Source organism: Symsagittifera roscoffensis, chromosome 5 (genome assembly GCF_963678635.1).
Source record: "Symsagittifera roscoffensis chromosome 5, txSymRosc1.1, whole genome shotgun sequence".
In the NCBI taxonomy this organism is placed as follows: Eukaryota; Metazoa; Xenacoelomorpha; order Acoela; family Convolutidae; genus Symsagittifera; species Symsagittifera roscoffensis.
Genome location: NC_087066.1, coordinates 45,748,542 through 45,774,063, shown reverse-complemented (window position 1 = coordinate 45,774,063; position 25,522 = coordinate 45,748,542). Strand labels below are relative to the sequence as shown.

At 34.2% G+C, this 25,522-nt stretch overlaps 3 protein-coding genes across 3 annotated transcripts in view; 2 read left to right on the top strand and 1 right to left on the bottom strand.

Moving 5' to 3' along the window:
* LOC134846191 (multifunctional procollagen lysine hydroxylase and glycosyltransferase LH3-like) overlaps nucleotides 1-15,489 on the top strand; it is a 56,285-nt gene extending 40,796 nt beyond the window's left edge. Inside the window, exons 8-9 of the mRNA XM_063863443.1 lie at nucleotides 14,210-14,368; nucleotides 14,870-15,489. Coding sequence (XP_063719513.1) covers nucleotides 14,210-14,368; nucleotides 14,870-15,151 — 441 coding nt within the window. The 3' untranslated portion in view covers nucleotides 15,152-15,489. The remainder of the gene's footprint in view (nucleotides 1-14,209; nucleotides 14,369-14,869) is intronic.
* The window catches only part of LOC134846442 (uncharacterized), a 412,051-nt gene that overhangs the window by 76,368 nt on the left and 310,161 nt on the right, over nucleotides 1-25,522 (top strand). The window lies entirely within an intron of this gene.
* Nucleotides 1-25,522, bottom strand: part of LOC134846440 (uncharacterized) — a 331,689-nt gene that overhangs the window by 286,048 nt on the left and 20,119 nt on the right. The window lies entirely within an intron of this gene.

Sequence of the window (25,522 nt, the reverse complement as noted above, 5' to 3'; positions counted from 1 at the left end):
TCAAGGAATAATTACTATCCAAACAATCAATCACGAAACTCATCATACAATAGAAATAGAAACTACTCCAATAATCGAAATAGAAGTTATTCAAACAACCGAAACCAGAATTACCCGAACAATCGATCAAGGAATAACTCATATAATAGATCAAACTATAACCGACCAAACAATAATTATCAAAACAGATCACGAAATAATTCACAAAATCGACATTCAAGTTATAATAACCGTAATAGAAATTATTCCCAATCACCACACAGGAATAATAACCATTATAATAATTCTAACAATCGCCACAGAAGTAGTACACCTAAACATCAAAGAAATATTAATCAAGTACAATCAAACCCAGAAACAACATCAGACCCCCCAGGTATTGATGACACAGGAAATAACGAACTACAACTAAATCAAATAAACTGTGAATCATCAGATTCAGAAAGTGATACAGGAAACACTATTTCCATCAATATGATAGCAGTCGAAAATGACTACGAACCTATTATATATGAAAAACCTTTTTCATCACATATATATGAAAATCAATTAGAACTCCTTCACAATTATTATATTGAACCCATCCATTCTACACAAACGGCACAAGAAACTAACGAAATCAACACTACAAATCAATCCAATGAAAACGACAAAACAAAATGCTTGAATACAAATCACATATATCAAAATATACAAAAAGAACAACCCAAAGAAAAAATTTGGACAATACCATTTCTTTTAGAAAGTCCAAGAAACAAAGAATTTCAACCACCAGATCTTGAAATTGATTTTTTAATTGATTCAGGAGCAGAATCAAACATAATAAACATTCCCACATGGAATGAGATAAAATCATTACACCCAAAACTAACGCCTCTTGAAACCTCCAGTAAACTAGCAACAGCACAAGGATCAACATTAGTAAACTATGGAAAAATTCAATTATTTCTTCTCCCCACAAGAACAATAGAGCAAAATAAAATTTTAAATAAACCATTTAAACAAATATTTCATATCACTGATATTAAACACAATATCATTGGAATACCATTTATCTCTAAATATATACCAACAATAAACATTTTGAATAGTAAAATACTAATCAAAGATAAATACACAAAAACAAAAGACACATCCCTAACATTTTTTCAAAGATTAAATAAACAACCACCATTCTTTTCAAAATTTTATCCGATATATAATCAACAAAGAAAACACCTGAAACCACTATCAGGAAACATATATAATTTTTCAATAAAACAAGTTCACCAATATGATAAAAAACAAAATAGACAACAACTCTATATGTCAGATTTTGAATTCAAACCTATCCATAAGTTTTTCAAAATCACAATCTCATCCATAAAATATTTGAAAAACTCGAATTCAGATATTATTTCTCTACATGTATACAACAATACACCCTATCAAGTAACATTACCTTTAGGACTTTTAGGCTATTGCGAAACCAACGCTACGATATCACCAGTACACGAAAAAGCATACCGCGTAAATAATATACTCCAATTATTAGATATTTGTCAATCCACAATTCTTAATGAAGAATTATCCATAAATAATATAATAAGTAATGAAAAAAGAAATACAGATTATTTCACAAAAGCTCCATTTTTCAAACCTACATTCAACATAAATAACTATACAGAGAATCAACAGAAATTTTTAACAATGTTTAACTTTCAACATTCACAAATAACACAAGACGAATTTGATAAATTAGCCAAACAGCTAATAAAATATTCATCAGTCTATGCAACATCTAAATTTGATGATGGCAAAATCAGTTCATCACTACATCTCCCATTAAAACCTGACGCAGTTTTCAAAAAACAAAGAGCAAGTAAAGTACCAATTCATTTACACGATAAAGTGAACAGATTACTCGATATTTTAGAACAATACAATATAATCTCACCGGTAAACAAAGAAGAACAACCAAAAGGTAACACATTTATCAACCCTGTTATCATCCTAGCAAAAGGAGAATCATTAAAAATAGTACTAGACGCTAGATATCTTAATTCACTAATAGACGAATCAAAATGCAATTGGCCTATTGAACCAATACAAGTTATTTTAACAAAAATAAACGGAAAATACTTTACAACCGCAGATATGAATAGTGCATATAATCAAATGCCACTAGATGAACAATCGCGACGCTTAACACAATTTGTTATTGGAAACCAGCAATATGAATTCAACCGCCCATTCTATGGAATATCCATAGGACCAGCAGCATTTTCAGCTTTTATGAGCAAAATTTTTCGACCACTAATACTTAAGAAAAACGCAATCACCTACTTAGACGATTGTTTTATGCAATCACAGACAAAAGAAGAAATGTTTAATGTTTTAGAACACTATCACAAAATACTTCAGAACGAAAATCTGAAGGCCGCTCCCGACAAGTCACACTTCTTTTTAACACGAGTTAAATTCTTAGGACATAATATAGAAAGAAAAACAAACACTCCATTAAAATCACGCATTGATGCTATACAAAAGCTCCAACCACCAACAAACAAAAACAAAATCCAAGAATTCCTTGGAATGTTAAATTTTTTAAGCAAATATGTCTATAAAATGCAATTATACCTAAGACCTTTCTATAATATACTTAGACAACAAAATAATTTTGAATGGAACACAGAACATCAAGCACGATTTGAAGAAATTAAAAAACTCTTAACTGAACAAATTTCGAATACAATTCCAGATCCAAATCAACCATTCTATGCAATGTGCGATGCTTCGAATTTTGGCATCGGCGCAGCATTATTACAATCACACAATGGTACAAACAAAACGAACCTTATATCAGCAAATTCTCGATTATTCACTCAAGCAGAGCTACGACTCTCAACTCTAATGAGAGAATGTACAGCCATAATATATACACTAACAGAATATGAATTTCTAATACTTGGATCAAAACATCCAACAGTTTTATTCACAGATCACAAACCAATCATTTTTCTCTTTACACAAAAATCTAATCCAAATCACCGAGTTTATAGATTTCAATTAATTCTAATGAAATTCCCAAACTTACATATAGTTTGGACAGCAGGAAAGAATCTTGCATTACCAGACACTTTAAGTCGAAATACACCACCTGAATTACTTACACGTAAAACTACAGTTGAATTACCCAAAAATATAAAATTTTACCTTGCAGAAAACGAAACATCACCCCGACTAGAATGCAAATATACAGTAAAAACTGACGTTGAACAATCACAGATAAACAACCTACAACACTTCCCACTTTATTTAGATTGCCAAAATAACCACTACGAAGTTGATCTAATTGGAACATCAACTTTTAAAAACCAATTCCATACTCACAATGGACAAAAAATAACACCCAACAAAAAAGAGTAAAACAACACTCGCATAAAAAAGACCTTTTTCCATTGATTGAAAAATAAAATCTAACTGATAAAATAAATTTATCAGGACCACAAACAAACGATTCAAAATACACAATAAATCAAGTTTTTGACCTTCATGACCCACTTGATACAATTCCTTTATCTAAATTAGAATTTGAAAACATTTTTCTCCCTCCAACAGAAAAAATTACAATTACAACCTTGAAACAATATCAAAATCTTGACCCAGTAATTAGACAACTAAAATCATGGCACAAGTATAAAACTAAACCCGTAAAAGCAGATACCACGATTTTAGGAAATAAAACACTTCTCCGATATTTTCGAAAATTCAACAATACAACAATTAATGAAAACACAGACCTTCTAGAATACCAATTAAATGAATCAACAGTTCCCTGTCTCCCTTTAAGTATGATTCTCATAGCTTTTAACATCTCGCATACACAAAACATTAAAGGACACTCTGGATCAGAGAAAACATATTCAAATTTCATACAAAACTTTTATTTTCCAAATGCACCAATTTGGATAAAAGTACTATGCAATGATTGTATAGTATGTCAGCTAAATAAACCTTATCCAAATCAAAAACAAATAGCACAAAAACAAGATTTTAAAGGACAAAGTTTGTACTTTAACCACCGTATTTCATTTGATACAAAAGGACCAATTTCACCCTCATCCGAAGGAAACTCCTACATTATGGTAATTGTTGACGCATTTACACATTATGTAGCACTTAACCCAGTACCGCATTGTAACGCTTATTACGCTTACACAACACTCTATGAACACTGGATAGCTAAATTCGGACTAGCAGAAATTTTAGTTACAGACAACGGTACAGAATTCATAAATAACGAAATCATCACATTATGTCATTTATATAACATCAAACACAAACCACGTACATCTCATGCACCTTGGACAAACGGCTTAGTCGAAGGTATGAACCGTTCACTACAAGAATATCTTAGATGTATCATCAATGGAAATGATACAAAATACACTGAATGGTCAGCAGATGTAACACTATTTCCCTTAGCATATAATTCACAAATCACGACAACTCTAGGAATGTCACCATATGAAATGGTTTTTAATCAAAAGCCACGCAAACCAATTATGTTTACAGCAAACTCTCATAAAAATGCACAAATTTATTGTCAACCGAATAAAGAATCAATTTGTTACAACTTACCTTTACATACACACGATGAAGATCATTTTCATCACCCACATATTCTTAAATTAGCCTCCGGTACACACACCGAATGGATTTTAAACAGAGATAAAAAACACAATGAAATTTACCAAAAAGGAACAAAAAAGTTGTTACAAAGACAAAACATTAATGAACAAATAAATTCGCGCTTTACACCAGCCTCCGATTTAAAAATTGGAACATTTGTTTTAATACCCAATTTTAACACGGAAAAAGGAATCTCTAAAAAATTACAACCCCTTCGAAAAGGACCATACCAAATAATTGCCAAACCCACTGATGTCACATATAAAATTACCGACTCAAACAAAAAAGAAATTGTTCAACACCGAAACAACCTATTACCTTATTACCCAAAAGAATACGCACTACGCGAACTAACTCAATTATATTTTTTCACAGGTTTAAAAGTTATTCAAAATACCCCACCACATACGGAGAATAAAACAAAAGAACAACATGACATTCATCTCGAAAACCAAAATAAAACATCAACTATAACGAAAAACAACACAAAAAAGCTAGATCAAAATATACCTCAAAAATAAAGAAAAAATAGAAAATTGACAAAAAAATAATACCCCAAGAACTAATCGACAAATCGGAACATAGAGAGTCATCACGACTTAGAAATCAACCACGTAAAAACTATAAAACATTCATTCCACAGTCTAAAACATTAAAGAAAAACGAATTTCAAAAACAGCTTTAATTTTATATTTCATAACCTTTGCACCTCTGAAATATTTTGAACTTTCATTTTTCAAAATAGCATGCTGAGAAACAAGCAACGATTCTAGTTCAAAATTAGCCAATAGGATTCATCCAATCCGTCACCTCCCAACTAGACGAACAATATTAAACTCCAGGCATATCTATAACTATAACTTTGCGACCTCCAGGTCAAGAATAAGCAAACCACTCCAACTTGACAACTAAAATAAATACCACCATAATATCATAACCCTCCCTTATCTAATAACCCAAAGATCAACAATATTTCCCCAACTCCGATCTCAAATACCCCCCAAACAAATATGTTAAATTAGCCTAAAGTAAAAGAACGACCAATTTAACTAGCCTAAAGTATAAAAATCCCAAAAATACCCCAGATCACTTGACAAATAAAAATAAAGACAAAGAAGACCTCCCGATCACCATAAAATTTGCCCCCAACAATTTTTTACAAAACTCAACCCACTTGTCAAAAAACCAATAAATAATCCGACCACACTTGAAATTTGCCTCAAACAACAAAAAATATTCGATCAAGAAGCCATTTCTTAAATGCTCTTCTCTCAACCAGTCAACTTAATACTCAACACTTTCATAAACTTTTTAACGATATTTAAACTTTTAATCATATTTCTTTTTGATCTTAATTATTTTTTGCAATATTTTTTTAATTTTCTATTCCATATTTGAACTATACCTCCAGCTTTCAAAAGCTATTGACTATATCCACAGGTACGATTCACAAAACTTATCTAAATGATACGAACCATTTTTAGTAGAACTAATATTTTCTTACTGTTTGTAATTTTTATAACATTTCTATCATCCCTCATCTTGACAATATGCAAATGTATAAAGAAAGCAATCATCACATTCGCCCTAGCAACAATCCTCCTAATTCTTTTTCTAGAAGAATACTATAATAAACATAAATTTTTCCACTAAAAGAATAAATAAAAAGCCATCAAAAATTGCTAACCAACAATCACTTAGTCAGTCTTCACCGACATCATCCCAAGATAACCCAACACCATCTTCAAATACCCAAAACCCCCAAACATCCACACGAGTTTCTTTTCAAGATAACCCATATACATTTGAAGAACGACACGCTCGCTTATCTGAACCACTAGAACCAGTTCAACGACAAGCACCTTTAAGCGAACCAACATATAACTTATACCCAACACTACCACAAGAATTAAGTAGAATACGAAATCCTAGTCAAAGCCAAAATACAGTCGAAATAAATAGACAAATTATACATCCTCGACGAAACAGAAATATTCAAACTCCCCGAGTTCATTTTGATATACCTCAATCCCCATCACAAAGTACTCCAGAAAACCCCATCGGTATATTACCAGAAACCCCTACGCTTCTTTCACAACGTAGCACCTCAAGCCTACCCTCAGATTACTTAGGTTCAACACCAACATCTGAACAAATACGTGAAAATCCCTTTAACCCTACAAACCAAACATCACGACTACCATATTGGACAACACATTCATTCACACAAGGTGAACCAAATTTAATCAATGATCCAATAGATATTTCTACGGACACGACAACATCCTCATCACTACCATCAACACCATCAATCAGTCAGATTTCACCACCGCCTTTTAACTTAAATTTCCCAAATAACCTCGACGCTAGATATCGAGAACAATCATCAACAAATATTCCTTTAAGACTAGACTGGAATACATTCACAGCACCTCCACCATTATTTGGACAACACCCTGAAAGTAACCGAGTCCACAACTGGGCACTAAATAGACTACAATATAGACAAGACATTCACGAAGACATTCGTGATCATAACATCCAAATACTCCAACAAAATAGTCTACAATTAAAATTCGAAATCACGGTTAAATTAAACAACATTACTCAACATCCTTATCCATTAAACCCACCAAATATAACAGCTCAATCCCTACCACCACCATTTATAACAACTGAAGTGATATACAAATACGACAGATATACCAAAAAGACAATTGGTTACATCACATTTTATAACCCATACTCAGGATTGTCATACACATGTATATTCTGAAAATTTTAATTTTTCTCCAACTCCTTTTTCTAATAACCTCCAATGAAAACATAAACCCTTCCCCCCGCACAGGACCCCAAGATTTATTAGTAACACATTACGATTGTGAAGAAAACGAACAAAAAACACTACACAAATATGCAATAAATCAAGTATCACAATGCGAAACAGAACCACAAGCCATAGAAACAACAAATGTAATAGCGACACTTTATTCAAAAGCCCGAGCAACAACAGTTATAGGATATAAATTCACAGCAACATTTTCTGAAAAGAAAGTACATTGTTCACAAGTCTCAAATAGAAATAAAAACCGACTTGACCACGAATCATTCTACCAGAGTAATATCGAACGACTTTTACATCTCAATCCCGAAGATTGTAAAAACGAGTTACTAAGACTCAAAATCACAAGAAATAAAAACACAGATAGAAAATTAGTATATTTCCAAGTTTTTTCAGATTCTGTACATCAAGCAGAACTTGAAAGATATCAAGGACATATAAAATTAGATGAAAAATACCCATATAACGGCGCACACGGAAGATTAACTTATGACATACACGATAAACACTGGATACCACACATTGGTATAAATGACCCATCAAATTGCAAAGCAGACACAAAAAATAAAGGATATCAAGAAATCATGTTTTTCGATTGGAAAATACAACTCGAAAAAATACAACTCACACGCGATTTATCTGACAACACCATGATCTATCAAGGAATTAGATTACCTTGTAAAAACGATTAAGGCTATTGTGACCCTACAACACGAACACAAGCAACAATTGTTTGGTTCCCCGAAGACACATGTACAACATTTCAAGTAGCAAAAATACATGCTCGTATGATAAAATTTCACGAAAAATGTTTTATACAATCAATTCCATATGAACAAGTCCATCCATCACGAAGACAAAGTTCAAATTTTAGAAATATACACAATATAGAAAATAAATTGACACGTTTTCAAATATATCAAGAAACAGAACTTGCATGTAAATACAGAAATCCACTTCACAAAACACAATACTCCGAGATATTAGTTGAATACGAAAAAGGATTCGACATGACCACTGGAAAAGTAAAAATCGACCCATACGCCACAAGTCACCCCATAAACGAAGGAACATCATATATACCAGTTGATTTTCAAAAAAGTAAAAGTCAACCTGGTGGACATCTAAAGCCCCATAACACTAGAAGCACACGTTTACAAGAACTATCACTAATGAATAGTACATATTTCGGTAACATCCACTATGATATTCACCTAGATATGAAATTAGACTACACAATTAGCCGAATTTTTCAAGAAATGTCACTCTCTGAATTAGAAACACTTCACCAGCTATGCGAATTAGAAAGGACACAAATCCTACAATCACTTGCACTAGCAGTATTAAAAATACCCTACGCAGGATATTTACTATCAGGAAATAGATCAAATTTTCTAGACTATGAAGGAAACATTTTATGGTTTTATACCTGTACCAAAAAAGTATCACCACTATATGTTTTTGAAGATAAACGATGCTATAAAAGAATCCCTATCTTTTATAAGAATAAAGTACATTTCGTTGACACGCTTTCAAGACGAACCTATTTTTGGGATACCGCAGTCCCATGTGGATCAGAAAATAGCCACAATGTAGTTCAACTGAACCCTGATGAAGATAAATATTACCTTCTTACCCCATATCCCACATTAATGCAATCACTCAAAAAATTTTCACCTGAAAGCATCAGAGCTATTGCTCGAAACCCAAATATTGACCTACAATCAATTGGAATATATTCAAAATCCGATATCCTCCAACATCACATTAGAACACAACAATTCCAAGAATTACTAACACAAATGGACACTATACAAAGACAGTCAATTGACCAAAACTTACGCAAACTTGCCGAAACCCCAGGATTTGCAGATATTTATACACAAGACTATAGCGGATATTTTAAAGACATTAAAGACTATATATATCTAAACGGTGAAAAATATAGACCACAAGATATTTCACCTATAAATATTTTTAGCTTTGTTACACTAAAAAATGAAATTCTCGATTTTCTAGGATGGCCCTACTACATCTTAGAAAAATTAACTATTTTATACGCAATGTTTAACTTTATAGGATTTCTTTTTTCGCTTTTAAAAGGAATCTATAATACATGCGCTATACACACACAAGTAAATAGACAAGCAAGTGTAGCACGCATACTATTTGCAGGATTTTTTGGAATTTTTTCGTCATCAATAAACAAAGTTCTTTTAGACGCACAAATAAAAGAATACAACACAAAAATAGCAACAAGACAGAACACATACGACGAAGAACATAACAATGTAGACATAACGCCTACAGCACCACAGTTACCACCCCTACCACATAACCATCCACTATCACTAGTCCCACGAAATTTTCGAAATTTAGCAGTAACACATAATCCAAATTTTAGACCAACCATATCACAAAGTCCCATTCAACATATAATGACACACCATCCACTAGATGAAAATACATATGAACAAATTATAGAACAACCCCATACCACCGCTTTTCAGTCTCAAAATAATAATTTTTTTAGCCCACGATGAGCCGACAACTTGGATCCCTACACCGCTCAAATTCCCACCCGACCAACCTCAACACTCCAATTACAATAATTCCACTTTTTGCTTTCCCGCCACCCGATTTCCCAACCAATAATGTAACATCAGGCATGAATTCAGACACTAATTCACATATCTCAGTTTTATACTCCATCTCACAACTCAATAACCCAGATATTGAAACCCCTGATGAATTTGCAGACTCTGAACCATCTCCATCCAATAATTTTCAAACCAACTCCTCAGTTTTTTCAAAACCCCCTTTTCAACCAATCCCGCCAAATAACCCACTCCCATCGATTTCTACACCCTCTTATGCTTCACAAATCACCCCAACCTACTCTTCATTTCATTCAGACCGATCATCCAATTCTCCAGATACTCCCCAAATCTCCCAGGAACTAGATAATTTTATCACCCTACAACAACAACCCTTCCACCTTGAACATTCCACTATAAATCAGATTTCATCCACAATAGAATCATCAAACCCACCTACCCCTACACCCTCTTCAGCTTATACCGCATCATTAGCACCATCCTCCACATCCACCGAATCATCAAATAGCACTAATAGAGCTTATCGCACTTTTAAAAGAAAATTCCCGAACCATCCATTTCCAACAAAACCAGGAACAGCCCGTGAATATATTAATCATCCAAATCACACTAACACGAAAGATTTTTTAGTCATCACCCTACCTTCATTTCCACAGTATACTTTAAACACCCCTAACGACACTAACAACACACGCAGTTTTGTAGATGACTACGTTTTAATGCCTACACTTCAATGGACATCATATTATCATTTTACTAATCCCCTTTGCCTACCTTTATCTAATACTCACATCGATATAGAAAGAAATAAAGATATGCTATATCGACTCACCACACCATTATCACATAGACAATTTACTTATATAGGATATAAAAAGTCACTAAAAACATACACTGCACCCCGAGCTAACGAATACACGCTAGAATATTACGATCACAACATCATCCGAACTAACCAAGACCAATTTTTAGATGATGACCGTTTCGCTAACCCACAAATCACAGAAAAATTTTTCATCAAAACAACATATGTATTTACACTCAATATATTTGATCGCAAATTCGACCACATCATTTCTGAAGCACTAACCGACACACAGGCTTACGAAAGTTTTAAAGAAAAATTTCAATATTTTCACTAACCTTTCATTTCCTTGCACCACATGAAAAAGATTTGCACTGCTCACACGACATTATGTTACGCACTAAACAAACCCACACATATACATATTATCGCTTCATACAAAATCACTTTGATCTACACACTCCATCAAGACAACCACACCACCGTTTTCAATTTATTAACTCTAAGTACACTTCACCATTTTTTCTTAACTTCACATATTGCATCAAAGATACTAACCTTCACGGTATTCTTCGCAATTATGATCCCATAACCCAAATGTATATTTTTTGTCCCATCACAAAGACCTTCAACGCAGAAGAATCCAGACCCTTCCTTATCCCACATGAATTTGTTCAACCTATAGAAATCCCCATATTAGAATTCATCCACAACACTAAATATAACCACAAATTATATAATCTCATCCAAAACACACCCTATGATTTTGCAGTTGGCACTGAAGAACTAAAAACCATTAAAGCACTTCAATTGCTTTGGCCACTGCTTCAAACTAAAAACATCATTCGCATACTAGCAAAGTTACTAACAAATTCCAACATAATCCACGACGTCTTCCCCCACGGTTTTTTCCCCCGACGACTAACAGGTAAGTATAATTTATACATATTCTTAACTAATAAATTTAAAATAAAACACTAACCATTCTTTATCCATGTTTTATTTAGATTTTTAGTCTTCATCTCACGATCATCTGCAAAATACACAAAAGAAAAATAAAAAATAGAAAACTTCTTCAAATTTTCCAAAACTCTAATAATCTTTTGCACCAGCTAAATTAAATAAAGTTCATACCAATGTAGTAATTTAATTTATAAATTATTTCCCTAAAAGCAGTAATTCTAATAATAATGAAACTTTGTAACTTAATTTTTCCCCAAAACTAGCAGTAAAATTGAAATTCTATGTAGTAAATTGATAAGACGAAAATGCAGTACTAACCTTTTGATATTTCCATTCACTCGCACAAAAATTCTATCCAAACTCGCACAGCTCGCCCACGAAGAATTGTTTAAATAATGAATTTCAGTTTCAAGCTTTCACACTCAACAACTCTAACACACGATAACAAGTTTCAAACTTTCCTTTAACCCGGTTGGAAAGGAATTATATACTAAACAAAACTAACCAACGCAGCTTACTAAACACCACAACACATAGAATAACAGCATGACTAAGAAAAGGAAACCAACGGTACCCAAACCGGATAAACCCAGTTTAAAACTGGATAATTTATTCTTTTGAAGACTATTATAAAGTCTAAAAAAGAAATAATAAAACACAAAAAAGTCGAAAGACAAACCCATACCAAAAACAATTTGATTTTTGAAAAAAGGACACAACCAACGAAACATAAGAAAAACCACAATAAACCCAACATAAAACGTTATCACACAACAGGACCCCTCACAGAAACCGCACGAAATCATACTCCCACTCCTGGCCTAACCCACCAGAGAGGACGTCCTGAGCATGCTCTATAGCCAGCCTAACCCACCGCGCTACATCCACGCTTTGTGACCACACTTCTATTTTTAATAAGAGGTACTCAAGGGTGAGTAACTCTTCAAAATAACTGAACTAAAACAAAAAGCTTTTGTGAAAACAACTAACCAAAATCATAATTAAAACACCAAACTAATAAAATTTTATAAAATGTAAATTATACCTTGCAGTATATAGATCAGCATACAACACCAAAGACGAACATCCAAAGACAAAATGACTCCACTACACTCGAAAAAGAATGGCCAACCACAATCAATATGCCGCCCACAATCACAACTCAAAGGATTTAGAGTACGACTTGACTTCGCAGAAAAGGACTTCATTGAACTAGACTAATGACCACCTCGATTTTCAAGTATACGTACAGATCCGAGTAACCAGGCATCCCCTCCACGCACAATCTCCACGCCATTCCCAGACAAGGTCAACCCAAAAGAAGTTCTCTACATGGAACAGAAAAACCTGTCATAGCCAACCATTCTGAAATCAGATTTGAGTTTGTTGCGAAAACCCAGTCGTTGTCATGAGAAGACACAGCGATTGAACCTGGAACTTCTCTAACACGAAAACCCAGAAGAATTATGATGTTCGCCAAATACCAACGTCCATCATCCATCCTTTGAATTACAGAAGACTATTCTAAAAAACTCTGTAAAACCCGGATGGGTGGAATCTGATCTAAACTACATTTTATGATTGGATAAATTAGATATTTTACCACTGTAAAGTATTTAATATTAACCAATCATGATCCATCTAACTAACAACCCACTTATTTGTAAGTGCTGAAATTACTTGTAATTTCAGCACCAGAGAGATTTGAATTTAACTTAGAAATTAGTTGACTCTCACTCTCCAAGCGAACTTCAGCAGCCGCAATAAACCAGTATACCCTAGATCTTTTGAGCCTAGCAGAGACTAGTTAAACAACCTGAGACTAGATAGTATAAGAGTAAGATTAGGATCGGTATTAGACTAAGAAGTTGCACGAATCTATCCGGCCGAAAATAAGATAGCGTGACGAGCAGACGGTGTACCTTATCCGAAATTACTCTATGAGTTAACCACCTCGGTTATAACTCATAATGCTCTAAAATATCAAAAAAATGTATTTGGAGCAAAAAACATGAATTTTATTTTAAAAAAAAAATCATTTACAAAATGGTTTTACATTTGTTTGAGGTTTCCAGAGGAATAAAATTACCTTGATCAAAATTCATTAATGCTTGATTCTTAATAAAAATGTGAACCACTAATGATTGGTAAAAATATTTTATGTCATTTTTGTCTCACAGTAGCCAAATTATGAGACATTTTAGGAATTCCTTTTCTTTTTATTTCTGTCAACCAGTTTTCAACCACCATTGCATATTGAGGTGCGCGTTGAATTTTTCATGGACTCTGCGATAATATTGGTTTAAGGTGAACCGTAGCGGGGACATCTACACGGAGACCCACCCCACAGTGGACATCCAATTCGAGCAGGTGGGGATGTTCGAGCCATGGCTCCAGACAGTCCACCACCTCCTCTTCCCCATCTTCCACACACTCTACCCACAGTTCGACTTCGACGTTGTAGTCGTGAGTATCCTAATCTAGCATCTTGGTCTTTTTTCACGAAGTTTATGCTCATTTTCACGCCGTTATGTGGAAAAAAAAAGTGACTAGCTTAAAGAAGAACTAAAAGAGGAAATAGTTGTTTTCTTCTCGCTTTTCTCTATTTTAATTTCATTTCAAAATTTATAACCTTTGTATTCGAAATTTACTTTTTGAAAAATAGGCGCTATTTTTAGGGGAAGCACTCATCCCTGAATGGCCCAAAATTTTTCAGCCAAATCAGAATTCCGAGTTCAAAAATTCGAATAGCAAGCGCAAAAATTAGTCAGTTTTGGACAATTTTAGGGACGTTGTTTGATTGAGAATTTACATTGGGTGCTTCTGACATGACTAAAGCCTCTTGATCCGCAATTGCTATTAATAGGAAAATAAACAAAATTGTTCATATTTGAACCACTAAGTGGAATTGTTTATCTGCAAATTTTTCGCATGAAAACTATTTATTTCATCGTTGTTTATTTCCAGGAAGACCCCGGCCAATCTTTCATTGCCCGCTACCACCCGAACGAGCAGGCATACTTGGGGTTGCACAACGATGCCTCCACATATTCCTTAAACGTGGCCTTGAACCAGAGGGGTGTGGACTTCGAGGGAGGGGGCACCTACTTCGCCAGACAGAACTGCTCTGTGCTGGATAGTGAGCCAGGGGATGTTCTGGTGCATCCGGGACAACTCACACATCTGCACAGTGGGCTGAACACTACGAAAGGCACTAGATACATTCTGGTCTCATTCATGCAACCATAGAAGACACATACAAAGGCCACACAAAGCCATACTGGTCATACAAAGGCCATAATATCCACAAAATGACCATAATGACCATAAAAAATATACGAGTCATACAAATATCACAATGGGTCACACAAAAGACATAGTGGCCGATATGTACACGAGGAAGCGCTTTACAAACAAAAACATTTGCATTAAAAAAGAGTTTCGCTTTCTCATTCAGATTAATTAAATTCCAACAAAGTTCAATGCAAATTATCAGTCCTTGAGATAAAGACATAAAGTTACGGTTTATCTCGAAAACGACTGAATGAAAGCTGATAAAAAGGGAGCTAAAACAGACTATTTTGATAGATGAGTTGAAATTTACTTTAAAAATTTGCTGCAAATTTATTTAGGAAAAACAATGAGACAGGGTTCGCCTTTTCAATAGTTACGCAAATTGAGCCAATTTTCTCTGAAAACATTTTACCTATCAATAACCGACGAAGCTAAAACCCAAAATACTAGTTATGATATCAAATTGCTTAGTTAGAAAAATTAGAAATTTAGTTGCTTTAAGATTGCTAAACACTGATTTTTCAACTTGTGACTTCAATAAATAATTCTCAACATAAACAAACTACTATAATTTTGATATAACTTGAGCTAGAAAGAAGTAAAACTAATCAACTCTGATTTGAAATCTTGAATTACCGTGAGATGTAAAATGAAAGAAACTATGATATGGGTCTTTGGCAATTTAATTCCTCTGCTTATTTTTTTTTGGTAGATATAACCAAGTCAGTTTGTTACGTAGCGATTCCATGATATCATTTTTAAACGAATGTGCCATATGAGAAAGGGCTAAAATCGTTTAAAGGCTCGAAATCCTGTTGAACTTTCCTATTTCGCTTTTGAATAGCGCTATGATTTTTTTGGATTTTTTTTTCTTAGCTGTTTTTCTGAACATCTATAGCCCATTGACTTTCTATGGCTTTTTGAGGAAAAAACAAGACAATTATATAAATCAAATAGTGACATGACTGCTGGTTTCAGGACATAACTCTGGTTGTACCGACTGACCGTTATAGCGTCTCCCTATTTTAAAGAACGTTCCGCCTAAAACACGAAATATCAGGTATCGAATCACAATGCTTGCGATTAGCTGGCTTTATTTCATCAAATGATAGACTTATTTTCTACTTAGAAGCAACTTAATCATTGAATCTTTGGTTTCTCCTTTTCTTTTTGTAAATTCAAACTTTACTTGCTCTTTGAGTCAGGGGCGGATTTAGGGAAGGGGTGACGGGGGCTGGACGTTTTCTTACCTCAGGGATTCGAACCCCTGTCAACCACTGGGCTTTGTTCTATTTTGAGATATCCATATTTGGTGACGGAACCTAATATTTTTCTAAAGGCGCCAATATATACTAACTTTGAGGGGGAGCGCGAGCCAACAAAACGTTTTTTTTTGTGAAAGTTTTCGAAAAAGTGCCCAAAGTGATTAATCAAATTTATTTTTGATTTTTTTTTTGATGAATCAAATTTTTTTTTCTGAAGATCAACATAACTGTTTTCAACTGCAAAAAGGTTATATTCCATTAAATATATTGACTCCATGAGCGTACAGTGTAGCGTACACTCCATGAGCGTACAGTGACCCGTTTTTTCAAATATTTTCCTGTGGAGCAGAAAATTTGGCCAAAACCGCGCCTTTTTACTGCTTTAGTAGAGCGCTGAAAATCAATTTGGTCGACCTAAAGAAAAAAAACGGTCAAAATTTTCAACAACTTTTGAAACTCCGCCCCGCGCCCTCGAGAAAATCCTAGATCCGCCCCTGCTTTGAGTCACATAGCTACAATTCATTTATTTTTTGTTAATTTAGTTGTCAGAACAATAGAAATTTTGCGATTTAGGTAATTTTTGTTTCAATATGTTCCTAATACTTGTAAACTTGCCAACCTAATTTCATATAATATTTTTTTTTTGCCGTTTTTTGTATTAAAAATTTCATTCGGTTTAAATGGGGTCAGTTTATTTTGTATCGGTTAATACTGCATCGCCCTTTTTGCGTTATTTAGAAGTAAGTTGTGAATTTTCAGGGAAAACTTATTTTTATTAACTTATCTTTAAAACACTACATGACAAAAAATGTATTTTTGACTCTACTTGCGTTTTCTGAAGTATGAATGGCTGAGTTAGCGCTTCATGTCTTAACTGAATGTTTATTCAACGCTGCGACTCCCAAGGCGGCGTGGCGTGAACACTTAACAGCAAAAAGTTTACGAGTCATGAGTACATGTTTGTTTTTGAAATAACTGGCTTCTGTCCATGTACTGTCGGATTAGTTGCACCTCAATATTTTTTTGCTGAGCGCTTATTTAACGCTTGCAATTGCGTTTTTCATAATCTAATCCTCAAATGGAGTATCAATCAACGAAAACGTATATTGTTTTTTCGGTTTTTTAAAAACTAATTGGAGCCTCTGTGTCTAATTGGCCTCTAATAGTTAGTTAACCGATGAGGCTTAATGATTTGTCTCATTTCACTCTACTTTGATTTTGAGTGCTACACTGTAGGCCCATGGAGTCAAAAAAAAACACCCGCCCAAAAATTCATAGTCGCAACGCAGGTCAAAATCTGCAGAGTCTAAACATAAGTCTGCAAAGTCTGAACATTAGTCTGCAAAGTTTACTTATAAGTCTGCAAAATCAGAACAGAAGTCTGCCAAGTCTGAACATAACTCTGCAGAGTCTGAAAATGAGTCTGCAAAGTCTGAACATTCGGCTGCACAGTCTGAACATATGTATGATTATACATACATACCCGGGTCAATATAGCTAACTACATACCACATAGAGATAAAAATTCTGTTGCGAACAATGATGATTATTTTCGATTGACTGTTAGTTTAAGGCCTAGGTAATTTCCATTCTAAATTTTTTACGAGCACATGTTTCAAACACAAAATTCAGATCTTTTTTTGGCCAATCTACAAAAATCAGATCTTTTTTGGTTAATTTTTTGAAGATTTTTTCCAGATGCTTTCAGTAGTCTGCTCAAAGGTGTTATCCATGCAAGTCACCCTTGTTTTGCCTCTTGAGGAAAAAAATTACTCTGAAAAAAAGCTGTTCGCAAATGGCAATTGTCGACGCTACAAAAAACGTCAAAAAACGAATCCTTGCGGAGCATTTTGACATTAAAAATAAAAGTAAATAAAAAATTATATGGAAAATTATAGCACAAAATTGGCCGTAGAAATTTCAACGATCTTCTAAACCATGAATACTGACTGAGTCGCTTCGGTCATACTATGGAGTGCTATGCCTTGTTAGGTGCAACAAAATTTTTGTTTTAAAAATTTCATTCGGTTTGAATGGGGTCAGTTTATTTTGTATCGGTTAATACTGAATCGCCCTTTTTGCGTTATTTAGAAGTAAGTTGTGAATTTTCAGGGAAAACTTATTTTTATTAACTTATATTTAAAACATAACTAATGACAAAAAATGTATTTTTGACTCTACTGGCGTTTTCTGAAGTATGAATGGCTGAGTTAGCGCTTCATTTCTTAACTGAATGCTTATTCAACGCTGCGACTCCCAAGGCGGCGTGGCGTGAACACTTAACAGCAAAAAATTTTTACGAGTCATGAGTGTTTGTTTGTTTTTGAAATAACTGGCTTCTCTCCATGTACTGTCGGATTAGTTGCACCTCAATATTTTTTGCTGAGCGCTTATTTAACGCTTGCAATTGCGTTTTTCATAATCTAATCCTCAAATGGAGTATCAATCAACGAAAACGTATATTGTTTTTTCGGTTTTTTAAAAACTAATTGGAGCCTCTGTGTCTAATTGGCCTCTAATAGTTAGTTAACCGATGAGGCTTAATGATTTGTCTCATTTCACTCTACTTTGATTTTGAGTGCTACACTGTAGGCCCATGGAGTCAATATATTTAATGGAATATAACCTTTTTGCAATTGAAAACAGTTATTTTGATAACGAGAAAAAAAATTTGATTCATCAAAAAAAAACACCCGCCCAAAATTTCATAGTCGCAACGCAGGTCAAAATCTGCAGAGTCTAAACATAAGTCTGCAAAGTCTGAACATTAGTCTGCAAAGTTTACTTATAAGTCTGCAAAATCAGAACAGAAGTCTGCCAAGTCTGAACATAACTCTGCAGAGTCTGAAAATGAGTCTGCAAAGTCTGAACATTCGTCTGCACAGTCTGAACATAAGTATGATTATACATACATACCCGGGTCAACATAGCTAATTACATACCAGATAGAGATAAAAATTCTGTTGCGAACAATGATGAGTATTTTCGATTGACTGTTAGTTTAATGCTATAGTAATTTCCGCTCTAAATTTTTTACGAGCACATGTTTCAAACACAAAATTCAGATCTTTTCTTTGGTCAATCTACAAAATTCAGATCTTTTTTGGTTAATTTTTTGAAGATTTTTTCCATATGTTTTCAGTAGTCTGCTCAAAGGTGTTATCCATGCAAGACACCCTTGTTTTGCCTCTTGAGGAAGTAATTACTCTTAAAAAAAGCTGATCGCAAATGGCAATTGTCGACGCTACAAAAAACGTCAAAAAACGAATCCTTGCGGAGCATGTTGACATTAAAAAATAAAACTAATTACAAAATTATATGGAAAATTTTAGCACAAAATTGGCCGTAGAAATTTCACCGATCTTCTAAACCATGAATACTAACTGAGTCGCTTCGGTCATACTATGGAGTGCTATGCCTTGTTACGTGCAACAAAATTTTTGTATTAAAAATTTCATTCGGTTTAAATGGGGTCAGTTTATTTTGTATCAGTTAATACTGCATCGCCCTTTTTGCGTTATTTAGAAGTAAGTTGTGAATTTTCAAGGAATACTTATTTTTATTAACTTATATTTAAAACATACTACATTGCAAAAAATGTAATTTTGACTCTACTGGCGTTTTCTGAAGTATGAATGGCTGAGTTAGCGCTTCATGTCTTAACCGAATGCTTATTCAACGCTGCGACTCCCAAGGCGGCGTGGCGTGAACACTTAACAGGAAAAAGTTTACGAATCATGAGTACTTGTTTGTTTTTGAAATACCTGGCTTCTGTCCATGTACTGTCGGATTAGTTGCACCTCAATATTTTTTGCTGAGCGCTGATTTAACGCTTGCAATTGCGTTTTTCATAATCTAATCCTCAAATGGAGTATCAATCAACAAAAACGTATATAGTTTTTTTGGTTTTTTGAAAATTAATTAGAGCCTCTGTGTCTAATTGGCGTCTAATAGTTAGTTAGCCGATAACGCTTAATGATTTGTCTCAATTCACTCTACTTTGATTTTGAGTGCTAAACTGTACGCCTATGGAGTCAATATAATTACTGGAATATAACCTTTTTTTTGCAGTTGAAAACAGTTATTTTGATAACCAGAAAATAAATTTGATTCATCAAAAAAAACACCCGCCCAAAAATTCATGGTCGCAACGCAGGTCAAAATCAGCAGAGTCTAAACATAAGTCTGCAAAGTCTGAACATTCGTCTGCAAAGTTTAATTATAAGTCTGCAAAATCAGAACAGAAGTCTGCCAAGTCTGAACATAACTCTGCAGAGTCTGAAAATAAGTCTGCAAAGTTTGAACATTCGTCTGCACAGTCTGAACATAAGTATGATTATACATACATACCCGGGTCAATATAGCTAACTACATACCAGATAGAGATAAAAATTCTGTTGCGAACAATGATGATTATTTTCGATTGACTGTTAATTTAATGCCTTAGTAATTTCCATTCTAAATTTTTTACGAGCACATATTTCAAACACAAAATTCAGATCTTTTTTTGGTCAATCTACAAAATTCAGATCTTTTTTGGTTAATTTTTTGAAGATTTTTTCCATATGTTTTCAGTAGTCTGCTCAAAGGTGTTATCCATGCAAGTCACCCTTCTTTTTCAAATTGGGTCATGTTCGAGTGTAAGAAGCTCTTTTTGTGATAATTTTCCAATCAAATAACTTGGTAGTTTTAGGCAAACGATCCCTTTTTGGGGTAAACTTTTGGAAAATTTCAGACCCTTTTGTGGGGAAAAACTTTGGTTCCTAATTTGCACAAACATAGTACCATAAAAACTAGAAAAAAGAAATTGTGAGAGAAGCTTCGAGTAGCTTCGGTTTTTTTGGATATCATCACTTTTTTTTAAGCACTATCCGAAATCTCTAAACTATTATTTGCTGTCAGCAAAATGAATAAGATTCCTTCAATAAAAGAAATTTGTATCTGACGAAATGTATGTTTAATTATGTGCCTTGCTTAGAGTCTCTGGTCAATCGATCCCATCGGTTGTAAAAACGCTATTGATAATCTAAGTTTTCCATCCTATCATTACTGGGCATTTAAAAAGATTCTGCAAAACTTCATTCTGCATAGGTTTGTACATATCTTAACTATTTTAATTTTTCTTTTTACCAGCTCATAAAAGACATGTGAACTGTCATTTCTCACTATCCAAAAAACGGTCAATATTTTTAACAACAAAATTCTAAAACGTTGATTTTTTTCCTCAAGATTTTTAATCCGCAATTGCTATTATTAGGAAAATAAACAAAACTGTTCTTATTTGAACCACTAAGTGGAATTGTTTATCTGCAAAATTTTTGCATGAAAACTATTTATTTCATCGTTGTTTATTTCCAGGAAGACCCCGGCCATTCTTTCATTGCCCGCTACCACCCGAACGAGCAGGCTCACTTGAGGTTGCACAACGATGTCCCACACATTCTCTAAACGTGGCCTTGAGCCAGAGGGGTGTGGACTTCGAGGGAGGGGGCACCTATTTCGTCAGACAGAACTGCTCTGTGCTGGATAGTGGGCCAGGGGATGTTCTGGTGCATCCAGGACAACTCAAACATCTGCACAGTGGGCTGAACACTACGAAAGGCATTAGATACATTCTGGTCTCATTCAGGCAACCCATAAAAGACACAAACAAAGGCCACACAAAGCCATACTAATCATACAAAGGCCATAATGTCCACAAAATGACCATAATGACCACGAAAAATATAGGAGTCATACAAATATCATAATGGGTCATTCAAAGGACATAGTGACCGATATGTACACGACGAAGCGCTTTACAAACAAAAACATTTGCATTAAGAAAGAGTTTTGCTTTCTCATTCAGATTAATTAAATTCCAACAACGTTGAATGCAAATTATCAGTCCTTGAGACAAAGACATTAAGTTACGGTTTATCTCGAAAATTACCGAATAAAAGCTGATAAAAAGGGCGCTAAAATAGACTGTTTTGATAAATGAATTGAAAGTTTGTAAACAATTTGCTGTAAGTTTGATTAGGAAAAACAATGAGACAGGGTTTGCCTTTTCAATAGCCACGCAAATTACACCAATTTTCTCTGAATTCATTTTACCGATCAATAACCGGCGAAGCTAAAACCCAAAGTACTAGTTATGGTATCAAATTGCTTAATTAGAGAAATTAGAAATTTAGTTGCTATCAGGTATCGAATTGCTATGCTTGCAATTAGCTGGTTATATTTCATCAAATGATAGACTTATTTTCTACTTAGAAACAACTTGATCATAGAATCTTTTGTTTCTCTTTTCTTTTTGTAAATTCAAGTTTTACTTGCTCTTTGAGTCAGGGGCGGATTTAGGGGGGACGGGGGTGGAAGTTTTCTTCCCTCAGGGATTGGACCCAAAAAGGCAAAATAATGTGGGCAGAACCTAGTCAAAACATACATTTTTCCTTAAAAACAGTTTTGGAATCATAAAAAAAGCTTTCAAACTACACTCCTGATTGCAATTTATCCGGACAAAACCAGCAAAACGTGATAGTGCAGACGCGATAGTTTTTCCATATGTTTTCAGTAGTCTGCTTAAAGGTGTTATCCATGCAAGTCACCCTTCTTTTTCAAATTGGGTCATGTTCGAGTGTTAAAAGCGTTTTTTGTGATAATTTTTCAATCAAATAACTTGGTAGTTTTAGCCAAACGATCCCTTTCTTGGGGTAAAATTTTGGAAAAATTGTGGAGTAAAACTTCGGACCCTTTTGTGGGAAACAACTTTGGTTCCTAATTTACGCAAATATAGTACCATAAAAACTTGTTAAACTTCCGAACAACTTTTTTCCCTTTTTTTTCTAATCTCGACCCATTTCGAAAAAACGCGTGTAAAATTTCTATTTTTGTTTGTTTTGCCCGGATAATTTAAATCCCGGGCAACGTATTTCCCGGGCTTTTTTAATGTGAGTGACAGTTTGTTAAAGGTTTTTGATAACTTTCAAAAAAAAATACCAAAGTCTCAAAAAATCTTAGAGGCAATGAAAGTATTTGCTAGAGGAAATTTAAAAGTTTTGAAGACAAATTTGAATTTTTATTGAATGCAAATGGGCAAATCTAAATGTACTATTAAATTATTGTCAAATTTAGGTAATTTTTGACCTTTTGATCAACTATGTATCCAGGTTTTTATAAAATTCGAAAGAATTTTAGAAAAAGAGTTTGTGAGAGTAGCTTCGGTTCTTTTGGATATCATCACATTTTCTTAAGCACTATCCGAAATCTCTAAATTATTATTTGTTGTCAGCAAAATGAATAAGATTCCTGCAATAAAAGAAATTTTTATCTGACGAAGTGTATGTTTCAATCTGTGCCTTGCTTAGAGTCTCAATCGATCCCATCGGTTGTAGAAACGCTATTGATAAACTAAGTTTTCCATCCTATCATTACTGGGCGTTTAAAAAGATTCTGCAAAACCTCATTCTGCACAGGTTTGTACATATTTTAACTATTTCAATTTTTCTTTTTACCAGCTCATAAAAGACATGTGAACTGTCATTTCTCACTATCCAAAAACGGTCCAGGAAGACCCCGGCCATTCTTTCATTGCCCGCTACCACCCGAACGAGCAGGCTCACTTGAGGTTGCACAACGATGTCCCACACATTCCTTAAACGTGGCCTTGAACCAGAGGGGTGTGGACTTCGAGGGAGGGGGCACCTACTACGCCAGACAGAACTGCTCTGTGCTGGATAGTGAGCCAGGGGATGTTCTGGTGCATCCGGGACAAATCACACATCTGCACAGCGGGCTGAACACTACAAAAGGCACTAGATACATTCTGGTCTCTTTCATGCAACCTTAGAAGACACAAACAAAGACCACACAAAGCCATAATGGTCATAAAAAGGCCATATTGTCCACAAAATGACCTTAATGACCATAAAAATTATACGAGTCATACAAGTATCATAATGGGTCACACAAAGGACATAGTGACCGATATGTACACGACGAAGCGCTTTACAAACAAAAACATTTGCATTAAGAAAGAGTTTTGCTTTCTCATTGAGATTAATTAAATTCCAACAAAGTTCAATGCAAATTATCAGTCCTTGAGACAAAGACATAAAGTTGCGGTTTATCTCGAAAACGACCGAAAGAAAGCTGATAAAAAGGGAGCTAAAACAGATTATTTTGATAGATGAATTGAAACTTACTTAAAAAATTTGCTGCAAATTTATTTAGGAAAAACAATGAGACAGTGTTTGCCTTTTCAATAGCCACGCAAATTAAAACAATTTTCTCTGAAAACATTTTACCGATCAATAACCGGCGAAGCTAAAACCCAAAGTACTAGTTATGGTATCCTATTGCTTAATTAGAGAAATTAGAAATTTAGTTGCTTTAAGATTGCTAAACACTGATTTTTCAACTTGTGACTTCAATAAATTATTCTCAACATAACCAAACTACTATAATTTTGATATAACTTGAGCTAGAAAGAAGTAAAACTAATCAACTCTGATTTGAAATCTTGAATTACAGTGAGATGTAAAATGAAAGAAACTATGATATGGGTCTTTGGCAATTTAATTCCTCTGCTTATTTTTTTTGGTAGATATAAACAAGTCAGTTTGTTACGTAGCGATTCCATGATATCATTTTTAAACGAATGTGCCATATGAGAAAGGTCCAAAATCGTTTAAAGGCTCAAAACTCTGTTGAACTTTCCTATTTCGCTTTTGAATAGCGCTATGATTTTTTGGATTTTTTTCTCTGCTGTTTTTCTGAACATCTATAGCCCATTGACTTTCTATGGCTTTTTGAGGAAAAAACAAGACAATTATATGAATGAAATAGTGACATGACTGCTGGTTTCAGGACATAACTCTGGTTGTATCGACTGACCGTTATAGCGCCTCCCTATTTTAAAGAACGTTCCGCCTAAAACACAAAATATCAGGCATCGAATCACTATGCTTGCAATTAGCTGGTTTCATTTCATCAAATGATAGACTTATTTTCTACTTACAAACAACTTGATCATAGAATCTTTGGTTTCTCCTTTTCTTTTTGTAAATTTAAAGTTTAC